Below are 23,583 nucleotides of genomic sequence, written 5' to 3'. Positions count from 1 at the left end.
TCTTTGCTCACTGTTGGTCACAACATCTAATGAAATGGGTGTACTTCTGACAGATGTTGTTAAAGAGTAATATAAAATGTGTCCTGTCTCTGTATTGACTGAATTAAGACTTAGTGTACTATATGCAGAATATTTTCTTTATAAAGTTAAAAACAGATACTGAGTCAGGTAGGTGTTAGACATTACCTGTGGAACACATCCCTTAAAAATATAGAGATAATCTCTAGCTTTTTCTTGATGTAATTTAATTGCTCCAAGTAGTGGGATGACACCACATCTTAATCTTTTTAATTCAAAAATTTTCTTTAACTTTGTAGCTGAGCAAGGAAATAAGGACTTTGAATATCAGGGAGTAAGTTTCTTGTGTTTTCTGTTCGTTTATTGAATTGTAAATCCTCGAAGAAAACTGTTTCCTAAGGAGTTCAACTTTCTATTTAAAAATGTTTGGATGATCAACTCTCATGAAAGCTGGCTCACATCTGTGGTTAACATACCCTAACTAAATAATAATGCTAATAATATCATTATAATACTAAATAATAATGCTAAAAATAACCTACTATTTTTACATTGTGGTTCTATTTTGATAAAATATTTTAAAGTTTTATATTCAAGGTTATAAATTTATTCTTTCGAGTTGCAGAATCCAGCAGAAAAACAATGGACAATTGTGGAAGAGAGAGGGGAGGGGAGAGAGAGAAGAGGAAGAAGAAAAAGAAGGAGAAGGAGGTGAAGGAGAAGAGAGAAGAAGGAAGTAGGGAGGGAGGGAGGGAGGGAGGAAGGGAGGGAGGGAGGAGGGAGGGAGAGAGGAGGGAGAGAGGAGAAAGAGGGAGGGAGGGAGGGAGGAGGGAGGAGGGAGGGAGGAGGGAGGAGGGAGGGAGGAGGGAGGGAGGAGGGAGGAGGGAGGGAGGAGGGAGGGAGGAGAAAGAGGGAGGGAGGGAGGGGGAGGAGGGAGGGAGAGAGGGAGGAGGGAGGAGCGAGGAGGGAGGGAGGAGGGAGGGAGGAGAAAGAGGGAGGGAGGGAGGGAGGAGGGAGGGAGGAAGGAAGGAGGGAGGGAGGGAGGAGGGAGGAAGAAGGGAGGGAGGGAGGAAGGAGGAGGGAGGAAGGGGGGAAGGAGGAGGGAGGAAGGGAGGAGGGAGGAAGGAAGGAAGGAGGGAGGAAGGAGGGAGGAAGGAGGGAGGAAGGAGGGAGGAAGGAGGAGGGAGGAAGGGAGGAAGGAGGAGGGAGGAAGGGAGGAAGGAGGAGGGAGGAAGGGAGGAAGGAGGAGGGAGGAAGGGAAGAGGGAGGAAGGAAGGAAGGAGGGAGGAAGGAGGGAGGAAGGAGGGAGGAAGGAGGGAGGAAGGAGGGAGGAAGGAGGAGGGAGGAAGGGAGGAGGGAGGAAGGAAGGAAGGAGGGAGGAAGGAGGGAGGAAGAAGGGAGGAAGGAGGGGAGGAGGAAGGGAGGGAGGGAGGGAGGGAGGGAGGGAGGAAGGAAAAAGAGAGGAGAAGGATGGAGAGAGGAAGAGCAGCCAAGAAGAAAATATCACTCACCAAATCTTTTGCCACTGTAATGTGCATTTCTAAATAATGAGGTAGCAGTCTTGAAGCAAGTTGTTTCTGGAAAAAAATGATAGTAATATGAGACTGATCAAACATTTTAAAATTAAATAAAAAGCAACATATAATGAAGACATAAAGATGCATATAAAAGCATCGTGAAGACATAAAAATCGATTATCCAAGCAGAAAATTTCACTTTCAGAGTATATTGTCACATGCAGCTGCAAGAGTAATGAGGGTTTTGGGCATTCTCTGTCCTTTCTGAATGTGGCAATGCACAGAGAAGAGGCAGGACCTGTACCTTTATCTGATGACCAATGTATATCACCACTCACACTTAGTAATGTCTCACTACTTGTCCTCTTAAATGCTATGATGGCATCAGCTGTGACATATGGGAAACCTTCTATCTATCCATGCAGAAATATAGGCTATTTTTCTTCCTGGAATTTCTAGTTTTAACTTATCTGGACAACTTGCAGTCTACAAAAAAACTGGGGCAAGTTGTATTGTTTGAGTATGAAGAATACACATGTGTGGAAGAAGACAGAAAGCAAAATAGCGGAAGTTATTTGATGACTGCAGAGTACAGACTGTGCATCTAATTTAATGTAATGATTGTGCAGAGGTGATTGGCTACAACTTATCAGTATATTATATCACAAGCTAGCATTTGGCTATTTTACATGAAATGCATTTCCAAGGTATTGAAATGTATATAAAAATTTGAAGAAACTAAACATATATAACATTTTACAGATACTGAAATACTTGCTAGCTTGGCTTAAATAAGCAAACAACCTCACCCTAGTGGGTAGACTGACTCTCACTCGTCTCTCATTTTATATCTAAATGTGTACACCTGCATTAACATAGCTCTGTGTGAGAGATAATGTTCATTTTCTCTTAAACTCTTTCGTTATTTTTACATTTAACATTTATTTGAGGTTGCACTTAACACCAATGAGATCAGCTTACATTGGTAAATCTACTAGCAATACCTGCTGGCGTGGACATGGGGAAAAGTACCCTACTCCTCTACTGGGGGGAGTGTAGACTTGTACAACCACTTTCTAAGTTAGTATGGAGAGTGCTAAGACAACTGAATATTGATCCAGCATATGACCCAGCTACCCTGCTCTTGGGAATGTATTCAAAGAAAGTGAAATCTAGGGCCCGGTACCGTGGCCTAGTTGCTAAAGTCCTCACCTTGAATGTGCCGGGATCTCATAAGGCACTGGTTCTAATCCTGGTGGCTCCACTTCCCATCCAGCTCCCTGCTTGTGGCCTGGGAAAGCAGTCGAGAACAACCCAAAGCCTTGGGACCCTGCACCCACGTGGGAGACCTGGAAGAGTTTCTTGGCTCCTGGCTTTGGATCGGCACAGCACTGGCCATTGCGGTCACTTGGGGAGTGAATCATTCAATAGGAGATCTTCCGTTCTGTATATCTCACTTTCCAATAAAAATAAATAAGTCTTTTAAAAAAAAACGTGAAATCTACATATGAGAAAGTGACCTGTAGTCCTATATTTGTAGCAGCACTATACACAATAATGAAGACATGGAAAGAACACAGAAGCCATGGAAAGAATAATGCATAAACTGTGGTGCGTCTACTCCATGGAACATTCTTCCACCATTGAAAATGAAATTCTATTATTGCAACAAAATGGTCCAAACTAGAGACTGTTATGTTCAAGTGATCCTCTCCTAAAATGACAAATATAATATGTCCCTGCTGATCTGAGATAATATTCATGCAAAGCACTAAACAAGTAAATATATAGGTAAGCATGTATATACATATATTCTCACAGATAAACTATATAATGGAGGCTGACATACCTGGAAGCAAAGACACCTTTGCAGTATGCATTTCTACTAGTGAGTAAAGGGAGGACTCCCACTGAAACAGTTAAATACATTAAAATAATACGATGCTACATTTTCTGCCTTTGCCTGTATCTATAATGCCATGGTGTATTTGGGTATCAGAATGTTGAACTTGTACCTGTTGCTGGAGGACTATACAGCTGTAATGACATTGGAGGTGGGCAGTGGGAGAGGAGGGGATAGTGGGAGAGGAGGAGGGGATAGTGGGAGAGGAGGAGGGGATAGTTGGAGAGGATGAGGGGATAGTGGGAGAAGGGCTGGAAAAAGACGTGGGAGGGAAAGAGAAATCCACATACCTACCAAACTGTACTATGGAAAATAATAAAAATAATTTCAAAAAGAAAGACAGAAAAAGCTCTTCCATCAGCTTGTTCACTCCCCAATGCCAACAACAGGCAGAAGTCCCGAAGCCACGTGGCTCGCCCCCAGGAGTGGTAAGGAACCAGTTATCCCTGCCATCACTTGCTCCCTCCTAGGCTGTGCAACATGCAGCTGGACTAAGTCAAGGAGCCACGACTTGAACCAGGCACGCTAATGTGGGCTGAGGCAGTCCAAAATGGCGGTGGACCATACCAAATGCCTGTTTTTCTTTTACATAACTTTAAAATGCATTATTCTAATACTTACTCTTACAAGAGTGACCATAAAATCCATTGCCTTAAACTGAAAGATGTGGAATGGAGAAAAGAATAATGAACGTAATACAAGTATTGACATTCATATTTAAGGGCCTTAGCATGATACTCAGTAGCTAAATCCTCACCTCATAAGCAACATAATCCCAAATGGGTGCTGGTTTATGCCCTGGCTGCTCCACTTCCCATCAGCTTCCTACTTGTGGCCTGGGAAAGCAGTGAAAGAAGGCCCAAGACCTTGGGCCCCTGCATCCATGTGGGAGACCCGGAAGAGGCTCCTGGCTCCTGACTTCAGATTGGCTCAGCTCCAGCCTGTGTGGCCATTTGGGGAGTGAACCAGCAGATGGCATATCTTTGTGTTTCCTTCTCTCTGGAAATCAGATCTGCCTTTCCAATAAAAACAATAAATCTTAAAAGAAATAAATTCATATTTAATGACTCGGAAGTTTGTATTTGGTAGGTATAAAAACACTCCACCACAAAATTGATTTTTAAAACTAGATATATTTTTCCAAAAACTAATATGTATGAGGACATAAAGACAAAATTCCTTTGCTTGGCACTAACAAGGGCAAGCATTTAGTGAGGTAGTTTGGATGCCACTTGTACCATCCGCATCCATGTTAATGTGCCTGGATTCCAGGGCTACTTTGACTTAAATTGTATTTTCTGCTAAGGTTTACTCTAGAAAGCAGCAGCTGATGGCTTGAAGTACTTGGGTTTCTAGATGGAAAATTTCTGGATCTCCTTCTTTCTTGGTCTCATTCTCTGTCCATCTTTCGTTTGAAGCTATTGTTATATATATACATATATATATCTACATGTATACACATATATATACATACATACATATATACACATACATACCTATATATATTTGGATAAAACTGGTTCAATCACAATAGAAAAAGGTTTGGTAGCAAATGGTGCTTTGTAGATAATGCCTATAAGCTACAGAAGCATGAAAATTATATATAGCTATAAAACTTTGTTGCTCAGCAGCTGCGGGGACATGGTTTACAAAAACAAAAGGAAAAACAAGCTGCAAGGTGCCCAGTGAATCAGGAGTATGTATAGTGTTAAAAATGAGTTACAAATATGCATGTAATATTCGCCTCCTGTTACCACTTAAAGTATAAATGTATAAAAATCGGTTACTTAAAGGTACATGCTTATAAAGGAGAAGTATTCCAAAAGGGACTGCAATGGTAATCATCTAATTCATCATGATGGTTGCTTACTGAAGAGAGATCAAGAGAGATGTGGTAGGTTTAACTATTTTAATTCTTACTGGGAGATGCAAGATTGGTACTGATTATAATCTTTATACTTCTTCTTATTTCAATATTTGATAAGGGTTTTTTAAAAGCTATGCTAGAATTTGAATTTGTAGAGTTCCAGTACCCTCCATATCTACTTTCCCTATTGCTAATATCCTATATATTTCTCAAGTCTATAAACACTCAAGCTCCTATTATTAATATCTCAAATTAGCATACTTGTCACAACTAAGAAACACATCTTCCCCCTTTTTAAAAATTCAGATAGCCTCTAACAATCCTATCCTCCACAGACTGTAATAATCAACATTGTGATAAGATTTTTTTTTATTTTTACTTCATTAATTACATTGTATTATGTGACACAGTTACATAGGTACTTGGGTTCTCCCCACCCCTCCCCAAACCCTCCCACCATGGTGGATTCCTCCACCTTGTTGCATAACCACAGTGAAAAGGGACATTTAGGATTGAAATGACAGAAGAATTTAATTTGCTTTTTACTTTCTGTATTCTGCTTGCGGTAAAAGGACAGTGAAGGGCAGTGACACATTTCATGATAGAGCCCGGGGGCCTGAGAGATAAGGGGCACCTGCAACTAGCCTCCGCCCCTAATGGCATGGCCCCCTCCCTGCTTATGTTAATGATTCCCACTCCCTGCTCATGTTAATGGTTCACCCTTCCTGCTTATGGTTTCATGATTTTAGCCTTAGCTTAGCCTTTTAAAAACCCCTCTGTCTAATGATTCAGGGTCGATGCCTAGCTTCCTGCGTGAGGAACTGGCCTCGGCCCCAGCGCGCTGGTAACCAAATAAAACCTCTTGCTGTTGCATCCTTCGGCTGGTGTGTGCTGTTTCACCGAGCGACCTCACGTCCCGTTCAGAAGGCCGAGTTTGGCCTCGGTCTTAACATTTGGTGCGTTGGCCGGGAATTTCGTGATCGTCCCTCGGTGACCAGCTAAGCCACAAAGGGAGGTGAGATAGGCCGGCTTTATTTTCTGTTCGTGTGGGTCTGTGGTTCGTGCAGTCTTATTGTTCTGTGGTGGTTTTAAGTCGCGACAGGGATAGTGGAGGACGCTCCACTGTTTTGGAATAAAGGTGGAGGACGCTCCATCTGAGGTAGATGTGGAATCCTACCCGGGCAGACGTGGAATCCTGCCCGTGGGCAGACGTGGAATCCTGCCCAGGAGACTGAGGTAGACGTGGAATCCTACCCGGGCAGACGTGGAATCCTGCCCGTGGGCAGACGTGGAATCCTGCCCAGAAGTCTGGATCGGGCCCTGAGGAGTTCTTGTCTAGCGCGCATTCTGTTGTTTCTGTCTGTCTGTGTTTTCGTGTTGAGTCTGTGGTGCTTGTAAAAGCCAGTCTACCCCCACCCCCGTCTGTATGTGAGAGTGACCAAGCCTCAACATCTGTATGTCTGGTTGAGACTGATCACGTCTCTGGGGGGCCGAAGCCATCTGATGTGTTTCTTTTGTTGTGGAAAGAACTCTGGGGACCGTCTGGTTGTGTTTTGTTAATTGTCTCTTTTTGAGTGTTATTGTGACGATAACAATGGGACAGACTGTGACAGCACCCCTTAATTTGACTCTTAACCATTGGACTGAAGTTAAGGGCTCATAATCTCTCCCTCCAGGTTAAAAGAAGATCTTGGCAGACTCTCTGCTCTGCGGAATGGCCCACTTTCAACGTGGGCTGGCCGACAGAAGGCTTGTTTGTTGAACTCAATTGGACATTTAAGCTCCCCAAAACTTTAAACTAAGCCTTCTGACTTTGAGATGTCCAGCAGAATCCCTGGGCCTCTCAAAGATAGAGGAGAAATTTGGATAATTTAATTATAATATGACAGTGTTATACAATTGTGCCAAGTTTGTTGCTTCATATGTTCTATTAAAGTAAATGAGTATTTGTAAGGTTACAACATGTGCGGAATCGAGGTTTTTCTGTATTATTGCAATTGGCTTCAGTGATGAGCTCTCAGTATTTTGCAATGTTTTCTGCTGCTTTCGTTGCTTTTTGGTCTTGGAGTTTTAACTATCTACTGGTTTATAGTGCCATCCTAGCTCTGATCAGATCTGGCCTAAGTGTTTACACCTAGAGCGGTGCTTGCTAAAGTTCCAAAAGCTGCTAATGCATATACTGGTGGTTATGTCTATTGGTCAAGTTGTCTTAATTATAAAGTTGTGCCAAGTTGTGGGATTATTTGTGTTCTAATTTGCAAAAAGCATCTTTTCTGATTCTTTGCCTTACAGGAAGACAACGAATTCTTAAAGGATGTGTGGTAAAATTGTTTATACTGTGTACATTTTCTAAGTATTTAACCCTTAAAGCAATAGAATTGAAATTGAACTTTGATCCCTTGTCAGAGAACAGTGTTTTATTGATGATTAACCTGCTAACTAAGTTCAGTAAATTCTTAGGCAACCTCCTAAGACAATAGCCAAGACTGGAATTCTACATATCCTTGACTTCAATAAAACGGAAGATAAGAAGATGCTCCAGGCCCTGGGAAAGGGAAGGGCATGCTTGGAGCCTGGCCTTTGTCCTTGCCATTGGGATTCTTAAAAATGGAAAAGTTCCCAAATTAGCTGGAAAGAGGTAATTGCTTCTGGTGTCCAAGTGGGTTCGCATTTTAAAATGTTTTCATTGATTGGCCATATATGAAAGAATTGAAGATTGCCTGAAGCAATTGTGTTTAAAATTTAACCTGTTTTTGTTTAGAAAATGTTTTGGTTTGGAGTTTTAAATGTTTCAGAATGTAAATCCAAAGAATTGGCAGATGAAGGATGGTGGCAAGTCTGAGAATGTGTTCTTGGTGAAAAGGTTATGGTAGGAGAATTATTGAAAAGAACATCACTGTTAAAATATTTTGTCCTACAGGAGTATGGCTATTATAAGATGCAAAGGGATAGGTAAAGCAACATATCTAAAGGTTTAAGCATGTTAAGAAAGAGGTACAAATCAAGAGATTTCAGATATGAATCTGGCTATAATTTTTAAGATATTGCTATAGCATTGTTTATGTATTTAACATTAATGTCTAATATATGCTGACATTTGAATCTGTTTGCAAAATGCCTGTGAAGTGCACATCTATGGAAGTGCTCCTGAATATCTGACAATGGAAGTTTCAAGTTTAGAGGACTGTTAATGGAAACAAATTGGTAACTTTGTCAATTGTCTATCCAGCTTCATTTCAATAAGTTCTGTTATTCCAACCCTTGAATTTGTTAAGTTCTTAGAAGTAATGTGATTATGCACTAATTCCTGTGTTTAAGGTTATATCTGCCTTTGGTGATTGACCAAAGAAATGCACATTTTGTATCTCAGTAAGGTAACTTAATTGTCTTTGTTAAATTCTCATGGTTTAAAGAAATATTTGTGTGGTCATTTTATAGGTGATTAAAAATCTGATCTGTTACTGTTTGAATCAACCTGACTTCTGATTTTTGGAATTCCTAGATGGGCCCCTAGGAATCTCAAAAGCATAAGAATATTTGTCAAAGATTACATATTTGGTTGATAAAGATAGTTGTGTAAAAAGTTTGGTTATAGAAATGACTTGTAGAAGCCTTGTCAGTGAGGAGCCAGAATTAGTTGCAATTCTGTCAGAAAGGCTCCAGGAATGGTTAATGTGAAAATTTACATGAAAGGAACTCCCGGGTCCTCAGTTCAGATAACAGATCAAAAAGAGGTGCTTTTTCTTCCAGATAGAGGAACAGGAACTAACAGGCCATGAAAAAGAATCTGCTAGAGAAACAAATTGTTTGTTGGTATACTCCCTCTTGTTGTTATTATGTAAATTCCTCAAGCCTTCCCTCCTGATGTCTAAGTGACCATCTGGTTGTGGTGTTGTCATAATGGTTAGGCCCCTAGGTCTAAAAGGTGCAAGAGTGTACAAAATTCTACAGGTGCACAGCTGGTTTCACAGTGCTATCTAAATGTGACAAGCTATGTCATCTATTTTAATTTACTTATAGATGAAAATGCTCATGAATGAGAATTGTTAAGCTAAATCCTTTTAAAAATAATGTATGGATGCATAATTAAGCTCTTGGAGAGTCATGTCTGTTTCTGTTTTCTCAGGACCTACAAAGTCTGTTCAGCTATATAGTTCTGCATACATTCAAATGGACTTACTGCTAAGGGCACAGTTTCAAAACACCATAGGATGCCAAATCCTCATGAACTAGGTGGTAAAATGCATGGCTATGATAACTCAGATGTCAGGTAATGTTAAAATGCTCCAACATGGGAAACGGTTCTTACAGCAGACTCATAGACTGACTAACTTGAGTAGCACTCAGTGGCCTCAGAATCAGCCCAAAGGCATTCTGGTCTGACAAGAGAGCCAGCAAGAGAGCAAGCATATCAGGTGTGGAAAGCCAGGACACTGCTGCAAAGAGTGTCCCTCCGTGAAGGACCTCTGTGGTCCATGCCCCAGTGCAAAGAAGCAGCCATGGAAGATGGTTGTGCTCTTCTCTCAATGGAGGAGAGAACTTCCACTTTGTGTGTGGCCTTGTCTAAGAATACTGGGAGTGCTGTGAATTCAAGAGGCTTCCACAGCCTAACCATCGTGTGTCAGGAGCCTCAGGTGATCACTGACGTCACACATAAGAGTGTTAATTTATTAAATTCATTAGAGTCACTGTGTACTGACTTCCCATGCAGGACCTGTAACTTCAGAGTTATACTAGAAATATTTATAGATTTCTCTAAGTAGTGTCTTGTGGATCTAAAAAGTCTTATTAACAAGAAGAGCTTGAAATACAGTGGCTACCAGTGGCCTATAAGTTAGTTGGCCTATGACTACTCAACCAGTGCCACAACTAAGCCTTCCTAGGGTAGGACACCCCGAGTGCTCTAAAGCAGAGCTCATGACTTCCTTGCCAAACTGTTTGGAATCTGTTTGCTCTCCTACTTAAGATTCTTGTATTCTTGAATTGCAAGTGCATAGCTTGTTAGACTATAACCAGTATATTGCTTGTCTCTGCCTTAAAGTGTGTAAAGTTCTGTAAATTCTTGTTGGAATGCTACAAACTACTGAGTTACTGCAAATGAAAACCTGTTTTAATCTTTTGCCATCTACACTGTGACTAGTAGGTCTTGCAATAAAATGTCTTCAGTGCTGTGTTTTATATTCTAGGTTATGTGTGTCATCCTGAATCTCTTAGGGCTTGCAACAATTGGTAAAGTATAATTGTTTTAGAAAAATTTAACACTTGCTTGTTCCCTACTGTTGGATTCGCCGAATTTCAGGGAAGGAGTGACTGTGCCAAGTATGTAAAGGGAATCTGGATGGCCTTTGTCTCAGGGAGTCATGGTCACGGGCTTCCCTTCCCTTCCCCATGCAGCAGACAGACCTGGAGTTAGGGCTGCGGAAAAAGATAGGCATGGAGGAAATGAGAAAGGGCCCTTTTTGGACTCTGCTTGGCATGGAAACTGAAATGAGGGTCATCTCGGCCCTTGTTAAGGTGGAGTGATGTGGGTTTGTGCCCCTCATTAGTGCTACGGTGGTTTCACAACCTGAGGGGGGCCCCACCAGAATTCTGCCATGCATTCTAGGTTTGATTGGAGACAAACTCCGCCCTTCTTTAATTTCAAATTCATTGAGTATTTTTAACTGAACTCACAACCTACTAGATTGGAAAAGATTATAATTGCCTTTGTTTTGTCATCTAGACTTCAACAAGAAGAAACACCCAGAGCCCAGACAACATGCCAGGCGCCTCTGATGACTTCTACCAGGCACCTCCGATGACTTCTGCATTCTACCGGGGACCCTTAGACTGACCCCCAGAGGAGTACCTAACTGCTGCCCTTGAACTCCATCCTCTGTCAGCAGGAAGCAGTTAAGAACGAACGACGTCCCTGTCCCCCTAACAGCAGTTAAGGTCACTTCTTCTGGGGGGCAGAATGTAAGAGGAGTTAGACTGGGTAGTAGACAGTTAGGGTATTCTGGGTCCCCGCCATGTCTTGGATTCACCAGAGCACGTCTCTTCTCAGGGACAAGGGTGACATTGGAGTATCAGTTCCCCACCTGAAGCATCTCTGGCCATTGTGTAAGAGGGCCTCAAGCTGATCTCCTTATCGCTGAAAAGAGGACTGGACTTGGTCTTTCTTTAGTAAGGAGGCCTGTGTGCGGCTCTTAAAGAGAAACACTGTTTTTATATAGACATTAGGAGAAGCAGGGATGATTTGAATCCTGGTTTAACCAGTCCCCGTGGTTATTAATGCTTTTAATTTTTGGACCCCTTATTCTCAATCGTTTAGTAGCTTTTATTAGAGAAAGAATTAGTGCGGTGCATGTTCTTATGTTATGACAACAGTATCAGTCTATCAGCCCCAATGATGTGGATACTGAAATCCCATGATTGGGATTTAGTTACAAGAAAAAAAAGGGGGGAATGAAAAGGGACATTTAGGATTGAAATGACAGAAGAATTTAATTTGCTTTTTACTTTCTGTATTCTGCTTGCGGTAAAAGGACAGTGAAGGGCAGTGACACATTTCATGATAGAGCCCGGGGGCCTGAGAGATAAGGGGCACCTGCAACTAGCCTCCGCCCCTAATGGCATGGCCCCCTCCCTGTTTATGTTAATGATTCCCACTCCCTGCTTATGTTAATGATTCCCACTCCCTGCTCATGTTAATGGTTCACCCTTCCTGCTTATGGTTTCATGATTTTAGCCTTAGCTTAGCCTTTTAAAAACCCCTCTGTCTAATGATTCGGGGTCGATGCCTAGCTTCCTGCATGAGGAACTGGCCTCGGCCCCAGCGCGCTGGTAACCAAATGAAACCTCTTGCTGTTGCATCCTTCGGCTGGTGTGTGCTGTTTCACCGAGCGACCTCACGTCCCGTTCAGAAGGCCGAGTTTGGCCTCGGTCTTAACACACAGCTCAAGTTCAGTTGAGATTCCCACATTGCAAGCATATACCAGAGTCCAGCATCTTATTGTCCAGTCAAGTTCAACGGCTTCTTAGGTAGACCCTCTCTGGTCTGAAGACAGAGCCAGCAGAGTATCATCCCAGTCAATTGAAAGCTCCAACATACCATCAGCAAAAATTTACATCATTATGGAATTAATTGACATAGTAATGAGTAACCAATATGTTAAAAGTAAATGTGAGTTCTCAGCCACCTTCTGTGACCACCTCACCTATACTTCAATTTTAGTTTATACACAACATATAACATTTAAAACATAACATGTTATACATAGCATCATATCATCTTAAATTAAGGCAAACATGTGGTATTTAACCTTTTGAGATTGGCTCATTTCCCTTAGCATTATGGTTTCCAGTTTGGCCCATTTGGCCACAAAGAACTGCATTTTGTTTTTTTTAATAGCTGAGTAGTATTCCATGGAGTAGATGAACCATAGTTTTCTTATCCAGTCCTCTGTTGATGGGCATTTTGGTTGCTTCCATGTTTTTGCAATTACTGATTGTGCTGCTATGAGCATAGAAGTGCATGTTGGTTTCTCATAAAACAAGTGTTCTGGATATATTCCTAGCAGTGCTATTGCTGGATCATATGGTATGTTGAATTTGAGTTGTTTGAATATTCTCCATACTGATTTCCATAGAGGCTGTACCAGCCTGCAGCCCCACCAGCAGTGGAGTAGGGTTCCCTTTTCCCCGCAACCTCGCCAACAAGTGTTGTTGGTGTTTTTATTCATGTGGGCCAGTCTTACTGGCCTTAGGTGGTACCTCATTGATGTTTTAATTTGGATTTCCCTTATTGCCAGGGAACTTGAGCATTTTTTCATATGTTTATTTGCCATTTGGGTTTGTTCCTTTGTGAAGTGTCTGCCCATTTCCCGTGCCCATTTCTTGAGTGGCTTGTTTGTTTTGACATTTTGGTTGTTTTGTAGCTCTTTGTATATTCTGGAGATTAACCCTCTATCACCTACGTAGTGCGCAAAGATCTTCTCCCATTCTGTGGGTTGCTTTTTTACTTTGTTGATTATTTCCCTTGCTGTACAGAAGCTTCTTAGTTTGATGAGGTCCCATTTGTTTATTCTGGTCTTGATTTCTATTGATTTTGGTGTCCTTAGGAAGTAGGGACCTACCCCTAGATCTTGCAGAGTGTTTCCAACATTTTCTTCCAAAAGTTTGAAGGTTTCTGGATGTAGGTTTAGATCTGTTATCCATTTAGATCTGATCTTAGTGTATGGTGAGAGATGTGGATCTATCTTTTTGTTTCTGCAGGCTATTAACCAGTTGTCCCAACAGCATTTATTGAACAGACCTTCCCATTTGCCTGGAATGTCGTTTGTCTTTTTGTCAAAGATTATTTGGCTGTACCTGTTTGGGTTCCCTTCTGGTGTTTCTATTCTGCTCCATTGATCTTCCTCTCTATCTTTGCGCCAGTACCACGCTGTTTTGATAACCACTGCCCTATAGTATGTCCAGAGGTCCGGAACTGTGATTCCCCCTGCTAACTTCCTGTTCTTCAGGATGGTTTTAGCTATCCGTGGTTTTTTTGTGTTTCCAGATGAACCTTTGGATCATTGTTTCCACTTCCATGAAGAATGTTTTGGGCAATTTGATTGGGATTGCGTTGAATGTATATATTGCTTTTGGCAGTATAGACATTTTAATGATATTGATTTTGCCTATCCAGGAGCATGGGATGTTACTCCATCTTTTGAGGTCTTGTTCAATTTCTTTTTTAAGTAGTTTGTAGTTTTTGTTAAGCTCCCGCACATGAGAGAGAAGATACAGTGTTTGTCTTTCTGTTTGACTTTTGAGAGTTCTGTGCTCCTCCTCTGTTGTGTTCCCCAATTCTTTCTACATTTATTATTTTGTTGAGAACATTTTTAAACCCAGCTTCTCTTTCTGTGTCTTCTGGAACTTCTAAAACTCTTATATTGGGTCTGTTAATAATGTCCCTTAATTATTATTAACTGTAATGAATAAAAAAGTGATTTTTTTTACCCTGATCTTATTTCTTTATTCACTTGACCAGGCTATCTCTCTATACTCACATGCCTGCATTATGATTATTATTGATGGCTTAGAACTATGCCTTCCGTTGTGCTCATTGGTCGGTGGTCGTTTCTGCTCTGTTAGTGAATTTTGCGCTTTATCCCTGGCTTATTCAACTACTGAAGCTCTCATTTATTTTTTCACGTCACTAGTCTTGAGTTTTTAACTCCAAAATTTTGTTTTTAATGATTCACACTTCTTGGTTGATTTTTATTCCATATCAAATATTTCCTTCTTTCATATCATGGCTTTCCTCTACAAAAACACCTTTATTCCCTTACATCTCATTGAGTTTTCTTGGATCAATTATTTTGAGTTTGTTGTTGGAGTACTGCTTGATAGATATCCTCCAAGTCAGGGTTCTAGTGAATTGCTCTACTTCTTGGGAGATGTTTGTCTTCCTTGCTTCTTCAGGTTTCTTCTGGCTCTAGGCTGAGGTCTGTGTGTTGAATGTCCCTTCTACATGGAGCAGGTTTCATTGAGAAGGATTCCTTTGTTTACATGAAATATAGGACATTACTGTGTCAGTTACACTGGATTTGGTACTCACTGAGCTCAGAAATGTAAACTCTGAGTGAATTCTTCAGATATTATCCTTATCGGTTTCCATGAGTGTCACTGTTGTCCAATCTGCAGCAGTTTTTGGAAATAGTAGTATGACTTTGAAAGCAGATTTGGGCTTCTTAAAGCGTGTGCACATTCACACTCCAGTTTGGTGTCAATCTTGGCTGTATCCATATTCCTGGTATTGTAGATCTTGGAGTGTGTGCTTGTCTAACTAGGCAAGTATGAGTGATCTTGAGGTTTGTTGCTTCAATAGCTATGGCTTTGGGATTGTGTAATGTGGATGGGAACTTTCTATGATCTACTGGGTGATCATGAGTGATAGTAGGATGAATAGCGTCCAAAGTCCTAGTAGTGCAACTAATGTGGCACTTAAAACAGGGCCTTGTTCCGATCCTGTGCAGTGAATGGAGACTGTTCTGGGGGCTGTGCCCTACGCAGGCATGAGCTTGGAGTGGTGAATGGTGAGCAGGTTCTTCCCTAGGTCCTAGCAGTGTGGATTCCAGGGATTCTGAAGCATTTAGAAGTGGAAGACACAGAGTGGTCCTTTCCCGGTTGTGGCAGGTTTGCCAGGAATTTTGAACTTTCCTCAATTCCCACAGCATGTGCAACAATGAGCCTAAAGAGCATGCTCTGGGCACCCAGCACTGTGTGCTAAGAGATGCAGAGGAGGTATTTTCCAAGATATTTCCAAGGTCGGGTCAAGTGGGAACTCTATATGTACTACTACCAGATCCCAACCCTAAAAAGCTGTGGGAAATGCGTCTAATTTCCTCAGAGCAAGTGAGCATGGCTCTGGAGCTAGTGCCCAGGGTCTAGTAGGTACATGATGAAGGGGTTTGACCCTATGCAGTGTCCTGTCTAAAGCTCCGTCTCCTAGAATTTAGTGTTTCCCCCCAAGTCAGAATATAGTTTGGCAGAATCTCCAATGTATCAATTTACGGATGGAGGGAGAAAATATACACCTTTTTCTTTCGTTCTTGAGCAAAGAAACTTCTCAGACCATATTGTTTTCTAAGCTGAATTCACAGTCGGTGGGGCTGGCAGGATTCTCCTGCAGGGCTGCCCGTCTGTAACTCTGGTTGGGGTTGCAGACTCGCTGCTTAGATTCTCCCAACAAGTGTTTGCATGAGAGCTGTGCCGTCATAAGGCTTTGTTTCTCTCTTTCTGTGCTAGCATTTGGCATTTCTATGTTGTGTAATTCTCACAGTTTCTTCATTAAAATGTTCTTCCACTCATTCGCCTCGAAACGCGGTCCTTCGTGGTGTGATTCTGTGGCAGAGGTTAGCAAACTCGTTTCTGTTCAGCTGTCTCCATCCACTTTCTGAGATTCTATATTTGAATAATGGCATTGTTTTACTCAGATTTTTTTAAAGATTTATTTTTTATTTTTATTGGAAAGTCAGATATAAAGAAAGAAGGAGAGACAGAGAGAAAGATCTTCTGTCCGCTGATTCACTCCCCAGGTGGTCGCAACGGCTGGTGCTGAGCCGATACGAAGCCAGGAGCCAGGAATTTCTTCCAGGTCTCCCACACGGGTGCAGGGTCCCAAGGCTTTGGGCCTTCTTAGGCTGTTTTCCCAGGCCTCAAGCAGGGAGCTAGATGGGAAGTGGAGCTGCCAGGATTAGAACCGGCGCCCATATGGGATCCTGGCATGTGCAAGGTGAGGAATTAAGTCACTAGGCTAATGTGCCAGGCCCCATAGTTCTTGGTGTTTTTTGTTTTGTTTTATTTAATTTTTATTTGATGCAGTGGCTGTACCAATTCTCCACTGACAAAGCATAAAATGCCCAGGATTTTTTCTTTTTTTAATCTTTCCGGCCTTTGATATGGTGCAATGTAAATTATTTTAGTTGCTCTTATGGGTATGAAACAGTCTCCAAGGAGGATTTTAATTTGCATATTCCTAAACATGAATGATGATGTACACATTTTTTCACCTTTTTTTTTCTTGTTTCTGTTTTCTTTGCTCTTTCTTCATCTATATGATTTTCAGTGAAATGTCCCCTCAGGTTTTTCTTTTTTCTTTTTTTTTTTTTAACTTTGGAGCACAATTTATATTGCTTGGATAGTAATGTCTTGCTATTATTCATTTTTTTTCTCATTCATTGATATTATCAAATTTATGTACCTATCATTGTTCACAATATTACTTGCTTGTATCTTGGATGTATCTGTGCTCTGTTGAGCTAAATCTGTGGTCCCATTGAATCCCTGGTTTTGACACTTTATGTCTTAATTTTTTTTGTTAATCTTACTCCAGTATCATCAATCTTATTGTTCTTTTTGAAGAATCAGATTTCTTATGTTCACTAGTTTCCTTTGCTGATTTGTTTCCTATTTCATTGATTTTTATGAAATGTTTAAGGTTTTAAGATTATTTTGTTGGGAGACAAGGCAGAAGGTGGAGGTTGCATCTTGTGAAGTTCCATAGCCATCCAAAGCTTGATAAACTTTAAATGTCTTCCGTGTTCTCAATGATACATCTAACTCATTGATGAATCGTTGTATTCAAAGTCCATGACAAAGCTGACACACACTGAATTTGTTTAATTATTTTTTAAGCTATCTTCCACAGTGTATCAATAGCTATAGCTTTAGTTCTGGTACCTTTGGATGATGAGCAAGAATTTTAAAAAATCAATCAATGATATCCATAAAGATTGAAAAAGTGATTTGTGAAAAAAAAATTGGCAACCATAATTAAGCATCATCCTTAAGCAAGCTAACTCAACAAATTTTTACCAAGTACAGAAGATATTGTTTTCATTAAATATTTTAATTTTCACTCACTCAGCCCAGAAGTATTTACTGGGAAAAAGAAATAATTTAAAAATCATACTGAACCTGGTATACTGGTTCAATGGCTAAATCCTTGCCTGGCATCCACAGGATTCCATATGGAAGCTGGTATCTTGGATGTTCTACTTCCTATCCAGCTCCCTGCTTGTGACCTGGGAAAGCAGTAAAGGATGGCCCAAAGCCTTGGGAACCTGCATCAATGTGGGAGATCTGGAAGGGTTTCCTGGCTCCTGGCTTCAGATCTGCTCAGCTCTGGCTGTTGCAGCAACTGAGGGAGTGAACCAGCAGATGGAAGGTCTTTCTGTCTCTCTTGCTCTCTGTAAATCTGCCTTTCCAATATAAACTAATTATTTTTTTATTTTAAATTATAGTACTTTTCTGGATTTAGGTCAAAGCTGAAAAAGTGTAGATTCCTATTTTTATTGTATCTACCAAGAATCTGATACTGAAGATTGATCCATCTATGGACCTAAATGTGACAAACAAATTGGCCTGGGGTGTGTGAGAGAAACTAAGCATTTACGCATCTGCTGCAGATGACGATAAGGGGGAAGACTGGTAGAGGCTGTGACTGGCTGACTGTCCACAGCTCTGGTTCGTGTTAACATCCAAGTGTGCAGTCCCTGGTAGGTTTCCTCCAGGAACTGCACTAGCTTCTCACTATATAGGCCGTCCAGAAGATTAAAAGCATTCCTTCATAACTGTCAAGTTTGTGGTCTAATGATGAAACCTGCTACAATTGGGATGGAGAGATAGACAAATGTAACAGTTCTGGAGAGAAAGATGGAATAGATGCTAAATCCAGCATTACATCGAGGAGGATAGAGACATTTGTGATCATCATATCCCCAAAGCAGCATGCATATGCCTGCTGAACACTGGATTTTACATAGAACATCAGAAATGCCCCTGTTCCATGCCCATGTCCTATGTCACAATGTGTAAAAATGCATAGTGAACCCTTTCTCTCTCATGCGGGAGATCCAGGTGGAGTTTCTGATGTCTAGCTCTGACCTTGCCGACCCCTGGTTGCTTCATATACATGGTCAGTATAGCAATGGGCAGAAGATCTTTCTCCATCCCTCTCTTTTCTTTATCTAGCACAACACAAAGCCACGTGAGGAACAGGCATAGCTGTAGCAAATCATTGCTCCCCATGAACATAAAACATCTAGAGAAGCTCTGCTATACTGAGGGTGTCATAGCAACAACAGGCAAGCAGACCTATCGCATGGCTGGTTAAATACACACTTCTAAAATCCTCAGTGGGAGGAAAAGCAGAATATTCATTCTTAAAAATATTTAAATTGCATCTAATGTGTTATGCAAGAAATCCTACAGTTAGAAGGTGAGAAAAACATGTACCAAGGTGCTACTCACAACACACATTACAAAGTTTACAGGACCAGTTCAGAAAAAAAATCGCAAAAGCAACAACAACTACAATCCCTGGAGAGTGAGGGAGTAGATGCAGGTTTCTGGAATCTTCACAGTGTATTATTTGATATTTCCAATATTCAACAAAAGTTGAGAGACACAAAGAATCAAATGAATATGGGCCACATACAGCAAACAAAAGAAAAAGAATCAAGATATTTGTCTTTGGGAAAGATAAAGTGTTGTGCTGGGAGCACTGCTCGAGTGCCCTGCCCTAAGCTGGCGTCGAGACCATTCCTCCTCTCGGAGCTGGGCGGTAAACAGGTTTCAGGAAGTGGCAGAGGATTGGTTCAAGGTCTCATGAAGTCTGCGTGGTGCGCGCATGATCAGAGTTGTGGTTGGTGTGCTTACTGCGTGCCTTGGTGACCTTTGAGTGGATTGGCTGGAAAAGAGTATATTCTGTGAGGATTTGGGGAAGGGAGCTTGCTTTTCTGCTCTTTGCTTTTGCTTTGCTTAGCCTTGCTTTGCTGCTCAAGGACAATGTGCTGTGGCTACTCCTTTTGCTTTGCACTTGGATTTTCTGTTCTTTTCTTTATCTATGCTGCTTAATCAATAAAGCTTTGTGAAGAGATCACGTCATGTCGGAGTCTTGCTCACGGGACGAGGGACCCTGATAGTGTTGGACTTATTAGAAAAAAAATTTCCTTATCTATAGTAATTGCAAAGACATAATGGAAACTCTGCATAAACAACTGATGGTAGGTATTAAAATACCTTCCTAAGTAGAAAAAATTCAGTGAAGAGGTAAACATAAGTAACAAGAATGAAATTCAAATTCTGGAATTGAAAAATGCAGTAAGTGGCATTAAATATCCAGCACAGAAGCATAAGAACAGATTTAAGCAGCAGAGAAAAGAATTGATGGACATGATGATAGGTCAATTGCGAAGGAAAAAGAAAAAAGAAGGATGGAGAAAAACGAATAGTCCAGAAATCTGTGGAACAATAATCAAGCATATTGTCATATTCACAAGCAGAATACTGAAATGAGAGGGACAAGTTAAAGGGGCAGGAAAATAATAAAAAAAGTAATGACCCCAAATCCCCAACTTCGATAAAAAAAAAAATAAGCTAATTTCTGTATCTGGAAAGTTCTATGAACTCCATGTAGAACACAGAGACCTGCTTATAGACACACTATAAGCAAATTGTCATAAAACAAAAGCAGAAACTTAGAAAACATAGAATAAGCTCACTATGTTCAAGGAATTCTCATAATAGAAATAGCTCATCTTTCATCAGAGGCCTTAGGAGGCAGAGGTGGACTGAAATAGTGAAAGTACTGAAAGAAAAAACATCATTAACCAATTATTGCATGTACCCAGTCTATCAGAGAATTTACAGTTGAATAATATACATATAACCACATTGAAAATATATATTAGCATGTAAAACTGTATAGCTTTATAGAGTGACATAAAAACAAATAATAAAGCTTTATAGTTTTATGCATTTTAACTTCATTGAGTGACAGAGAGCTGGAGAGAGAAAGAGGGAAAGAGAAAGAATCTTCCATCCACTGGTTCACTCCCCAGATGGCTGCAATAGCCAGAGCCAAACCAGGCTGAAACCAGGGGCTAAGAACTTCTTCCAGGTTTCCCATGTGGGTGCAGCGGTGAAAACACTTGCACCTTCTCCTCCTGCTTTCCTGGGCTCTTAGCAGGGAGTTCCACCATGAGTGAAGCAGCTGGAGTGTGACTCACTTCCCATATTAGGTGCGGGCAACACAGGCACCAGCCACACCCACTACGATATAAAGTCACTGCTCTCCCCTTTATATAAACATATGTGTAATAGATATTAAAGACTTATTTATTTTTTAGAAAGTCAAATTTACAGAGAGAAGGAGACAGACAGGAAGACCTTCCATCCACTGGTTCACTCCCCAAGTAGCTGTAATGGCTGGAGCTAAGCCGATCTGAAGCCAGGAGCCAGGAGCTTCCTCTGGGTCTCTGACGCTGGTGTAGGAGCCCAAAGATTTGGGCCATCCTCCACTGATTTCCCAGACCACAAGCAAAGAGCTGGATGGGAAAGTGGAGTAGCCAGGATATGAACTGGGGCCCATATGGGATCCCGGTGCATGCAGGACAATGACTTTAGCCACTAGGCTACTGAGCCAGTCCTCCAAAATAAATTTTTGGAAAGATTTGTTGCTTTTTTTTTTTTTTTTTTTGGAAAGGTAGACTTACAGAGAGATGAAAAGAAAGAAAGATTTTCCATTTGCTGGCTTAATCTCCAAATGTCATTAATAAACAGAGCTGAGCTGATCAGAAGCCCGGAGACAGAACCTCGTCCATGTCTCCCACATGGATTCAGTGTAGGGCATCCTTCACTGCTTTCCAAGGCCATAAGAAGAGAGCTGAATCAGAAGTGGATAGGTGCCCCTATCGGATGCTGGCACTTTGCGGGTAGAAGATTAACCTGTTGAACTACCCTGCTAGCCCCAATTCCCAAATATTAAATGTAACTTTCCAAGGTCCTAGAATAACTGTGACTCTGTTCTTATGTCAACAAACATTTTCAAAAATGTGCATTTTGTATGTGACAAATGTAGAAAACAGGTGTGTTACATAATATGTTACAGAACACTAAGCTTAAAATATTGTAATATTTAATTTTATGGAGCTTGAATGATTCACTCAAGATATGGAAAAGATGCACCACTTAACACTGGTGCTCAGTAGTCACCTGGTTGTTTTCTGTGATTACACAAATTCTGTAAAAGTGTTTTGCTAACATGTCACCCCATCAGAATCGCAGGTTACCTGTGGGCTGAAATCAGCTGTGGAAGGGTGTTTTTTCTGCCAAATGTTGCTGTAATTCCCTGCTGACATCAATACCTCTGGGTTGTCATTTTTCACTTGGTAAACTAAGTGCTCAAATCTCACCGAGGATCCCAGTGGTTCAATCCAATAGCTGACGTTTTCAAGCTGCAGAAATCCCCTGCGTGTTCAGAAGGAAATAAGGATGTTAAAGATGCCAAGAAATGAGGTTGAGGCTGCAGCTGGCATGTTATGCCAGGATCCCACAGACACTGCACCTTCGCCTGTGCTTCCTATGTTTTTCAGGCTAGTGTCAGTAACAGACTGTACATCTTGCTCCAGTTTTAAAGTAATCAACTAAGTGAAGAGTAGCTTGTCATTTCTAGAAGGCAATCCCACTCATTCAAGATAAATTAAGGCCACAATCTGTCAGATTCCAAAAGTAAGGTTCTGGTTCTTACAGAGAGTAGGAGAGAAGGCAGTAGGCATGTGCTAGAGCAGGAAAACTACATCCAGAGGATGTTGGTGTTAGAAGTTAACAGGAAAGCATTCTGGAAATAAGGCAACTAAAACTAAAGAAAGTTAAAAAGAGCTGTGCTGGACCCTTCTTCCTCTTATAAACATATCATAAATACATTTCCCAGCATTAATGATAATATCACTTCTCCTACTCTTTACCTATGAGTAATCTTCTTAGCTATTTTTAAAAATATTTATATGAAGTAGAGCGTCACTGACAGAGAAGGAGGGGAGGGAAGGAGACAGAGAGAGAGAGAGAGAGAGAGAGAGAAAGAGAGAGAGAGAGAGATTGATTCCAGTCACCAGCCAATGCTTTACTTCCCAAACGAATGTAATAGCTGGGACTGGGTAGGGCTGAAGCCAGGATTTTGGAATTACATACAGGTCTCTCATTAGGATGGTAGGAGCCCAAGCATTTTCCTGGGATTTGCAGGCATATTGGTAGGAGCTGGATTGGAAGTGCAACAGCTGGGACTAGAACCAGAACCCATATTTGATGGTTGGTATTGCAGGCGGAAACCCAAACCACTACATCACAATGTCAGCTCTTTCGAAATTAATTACTTTATGTGTGCTGCTAAAGCATTCATTGAAATATATAATATAGACATATTAGGTTTAAGTAACTAATTATTGCCTGACTATTCTAGATACCTGATAAAGGATGCAACAGTAACATGCAGGGATATTTTCCAAAGTTTCGTCTGGCGGCACTATGCTTTCCTTGGGGCCATTGTAAGATTCTTACAGATCTGAACGCTCCCTAAGCTTTCACTGAGTCCTGTCTGCTGCACATGGAGCTTCATGTTGTGGCATATCCTATGTCACCCAATTGCAGAGATTCTCTAAGGTTTTGTTACCTGAGACCAGAGCAGACACTGAGGGCCACAGCTGAATTTGGGGATTCTGCAACATATCCTTGGTAATGGCAATTCATCTGAAAACCAAGATAAGAGGATCTAGAAATTCTTTACAATAAAATATATTTTAGCAGACTCAAGCTACTAAAGTCTTAATGAGATCATTGTTTATAAAGAATTGGTCATGCAAACTTTCAAGAAAAGAAGATGTTGACAAGCATTCTTTGCTTTGAACCATAGGTACTCAAGAATATTCTCTTAGTTTCCATTTCTATTTTTTTTTCTAGCATAGGCCATG

The 23,583-nt window shown here is 41.1% G+C and overlaps 1 protein-coding gene across 3 annotated transcripts in view; it reads right to left on the bottom strand.

Annotated features, from left to right (window-relative positions):
- The window catches only part of ADAM18 (ADAM metallopeptidase domain 18), an 83,022-nt gene that overhangs the window by 47,252 nt on the left and 12,187 nt on the right, over positions 1-23,583 (bottom strand). For all 3 annotated transcript variants that reach the window (XM_058669785.1, XM_058669786.1, XM_058669787.1), the window contains 3 exons: positions 23,286-23,362; positions 21,910-22,087; positions 1,530-1,595 (listed from right to left, as the gene is read on the bottom strand). In XM_058669785.1, coding sequence (XP_058525768.1) covers positions 1,530-1,595; positions 21,910-22,087; positions 23,286-23,362 — 321 coding nt within the window. The remainder of the gene's footprint in view (positions 1-1,529; positions 1,596-21,909; positions 22,088-23,285; positions 23,363-23,583) is intronic.

The sequence above is a fragment of the Ochotona princeps genome, chromosome 11 (genome assembly GCF_030435755.1).
Source record: "Ochotona princeps isolate mOchPri1 chromosome 11, mOchPri1.hap1, whole genome shotgun sequence".
Classification (NCBI taxonomy): domain Eukaryota; kingdom Metazoa; phylum Chordata; class Mammalia; order Lagomorpha; family Ochotonidae; genus Ochotona; species Ochotona princeps.
The sequence above is the reverse complement of the archived record's forward strand: the minus strand, read 5'-3'. Positions and strand labels throughout refer to the sequence as shown.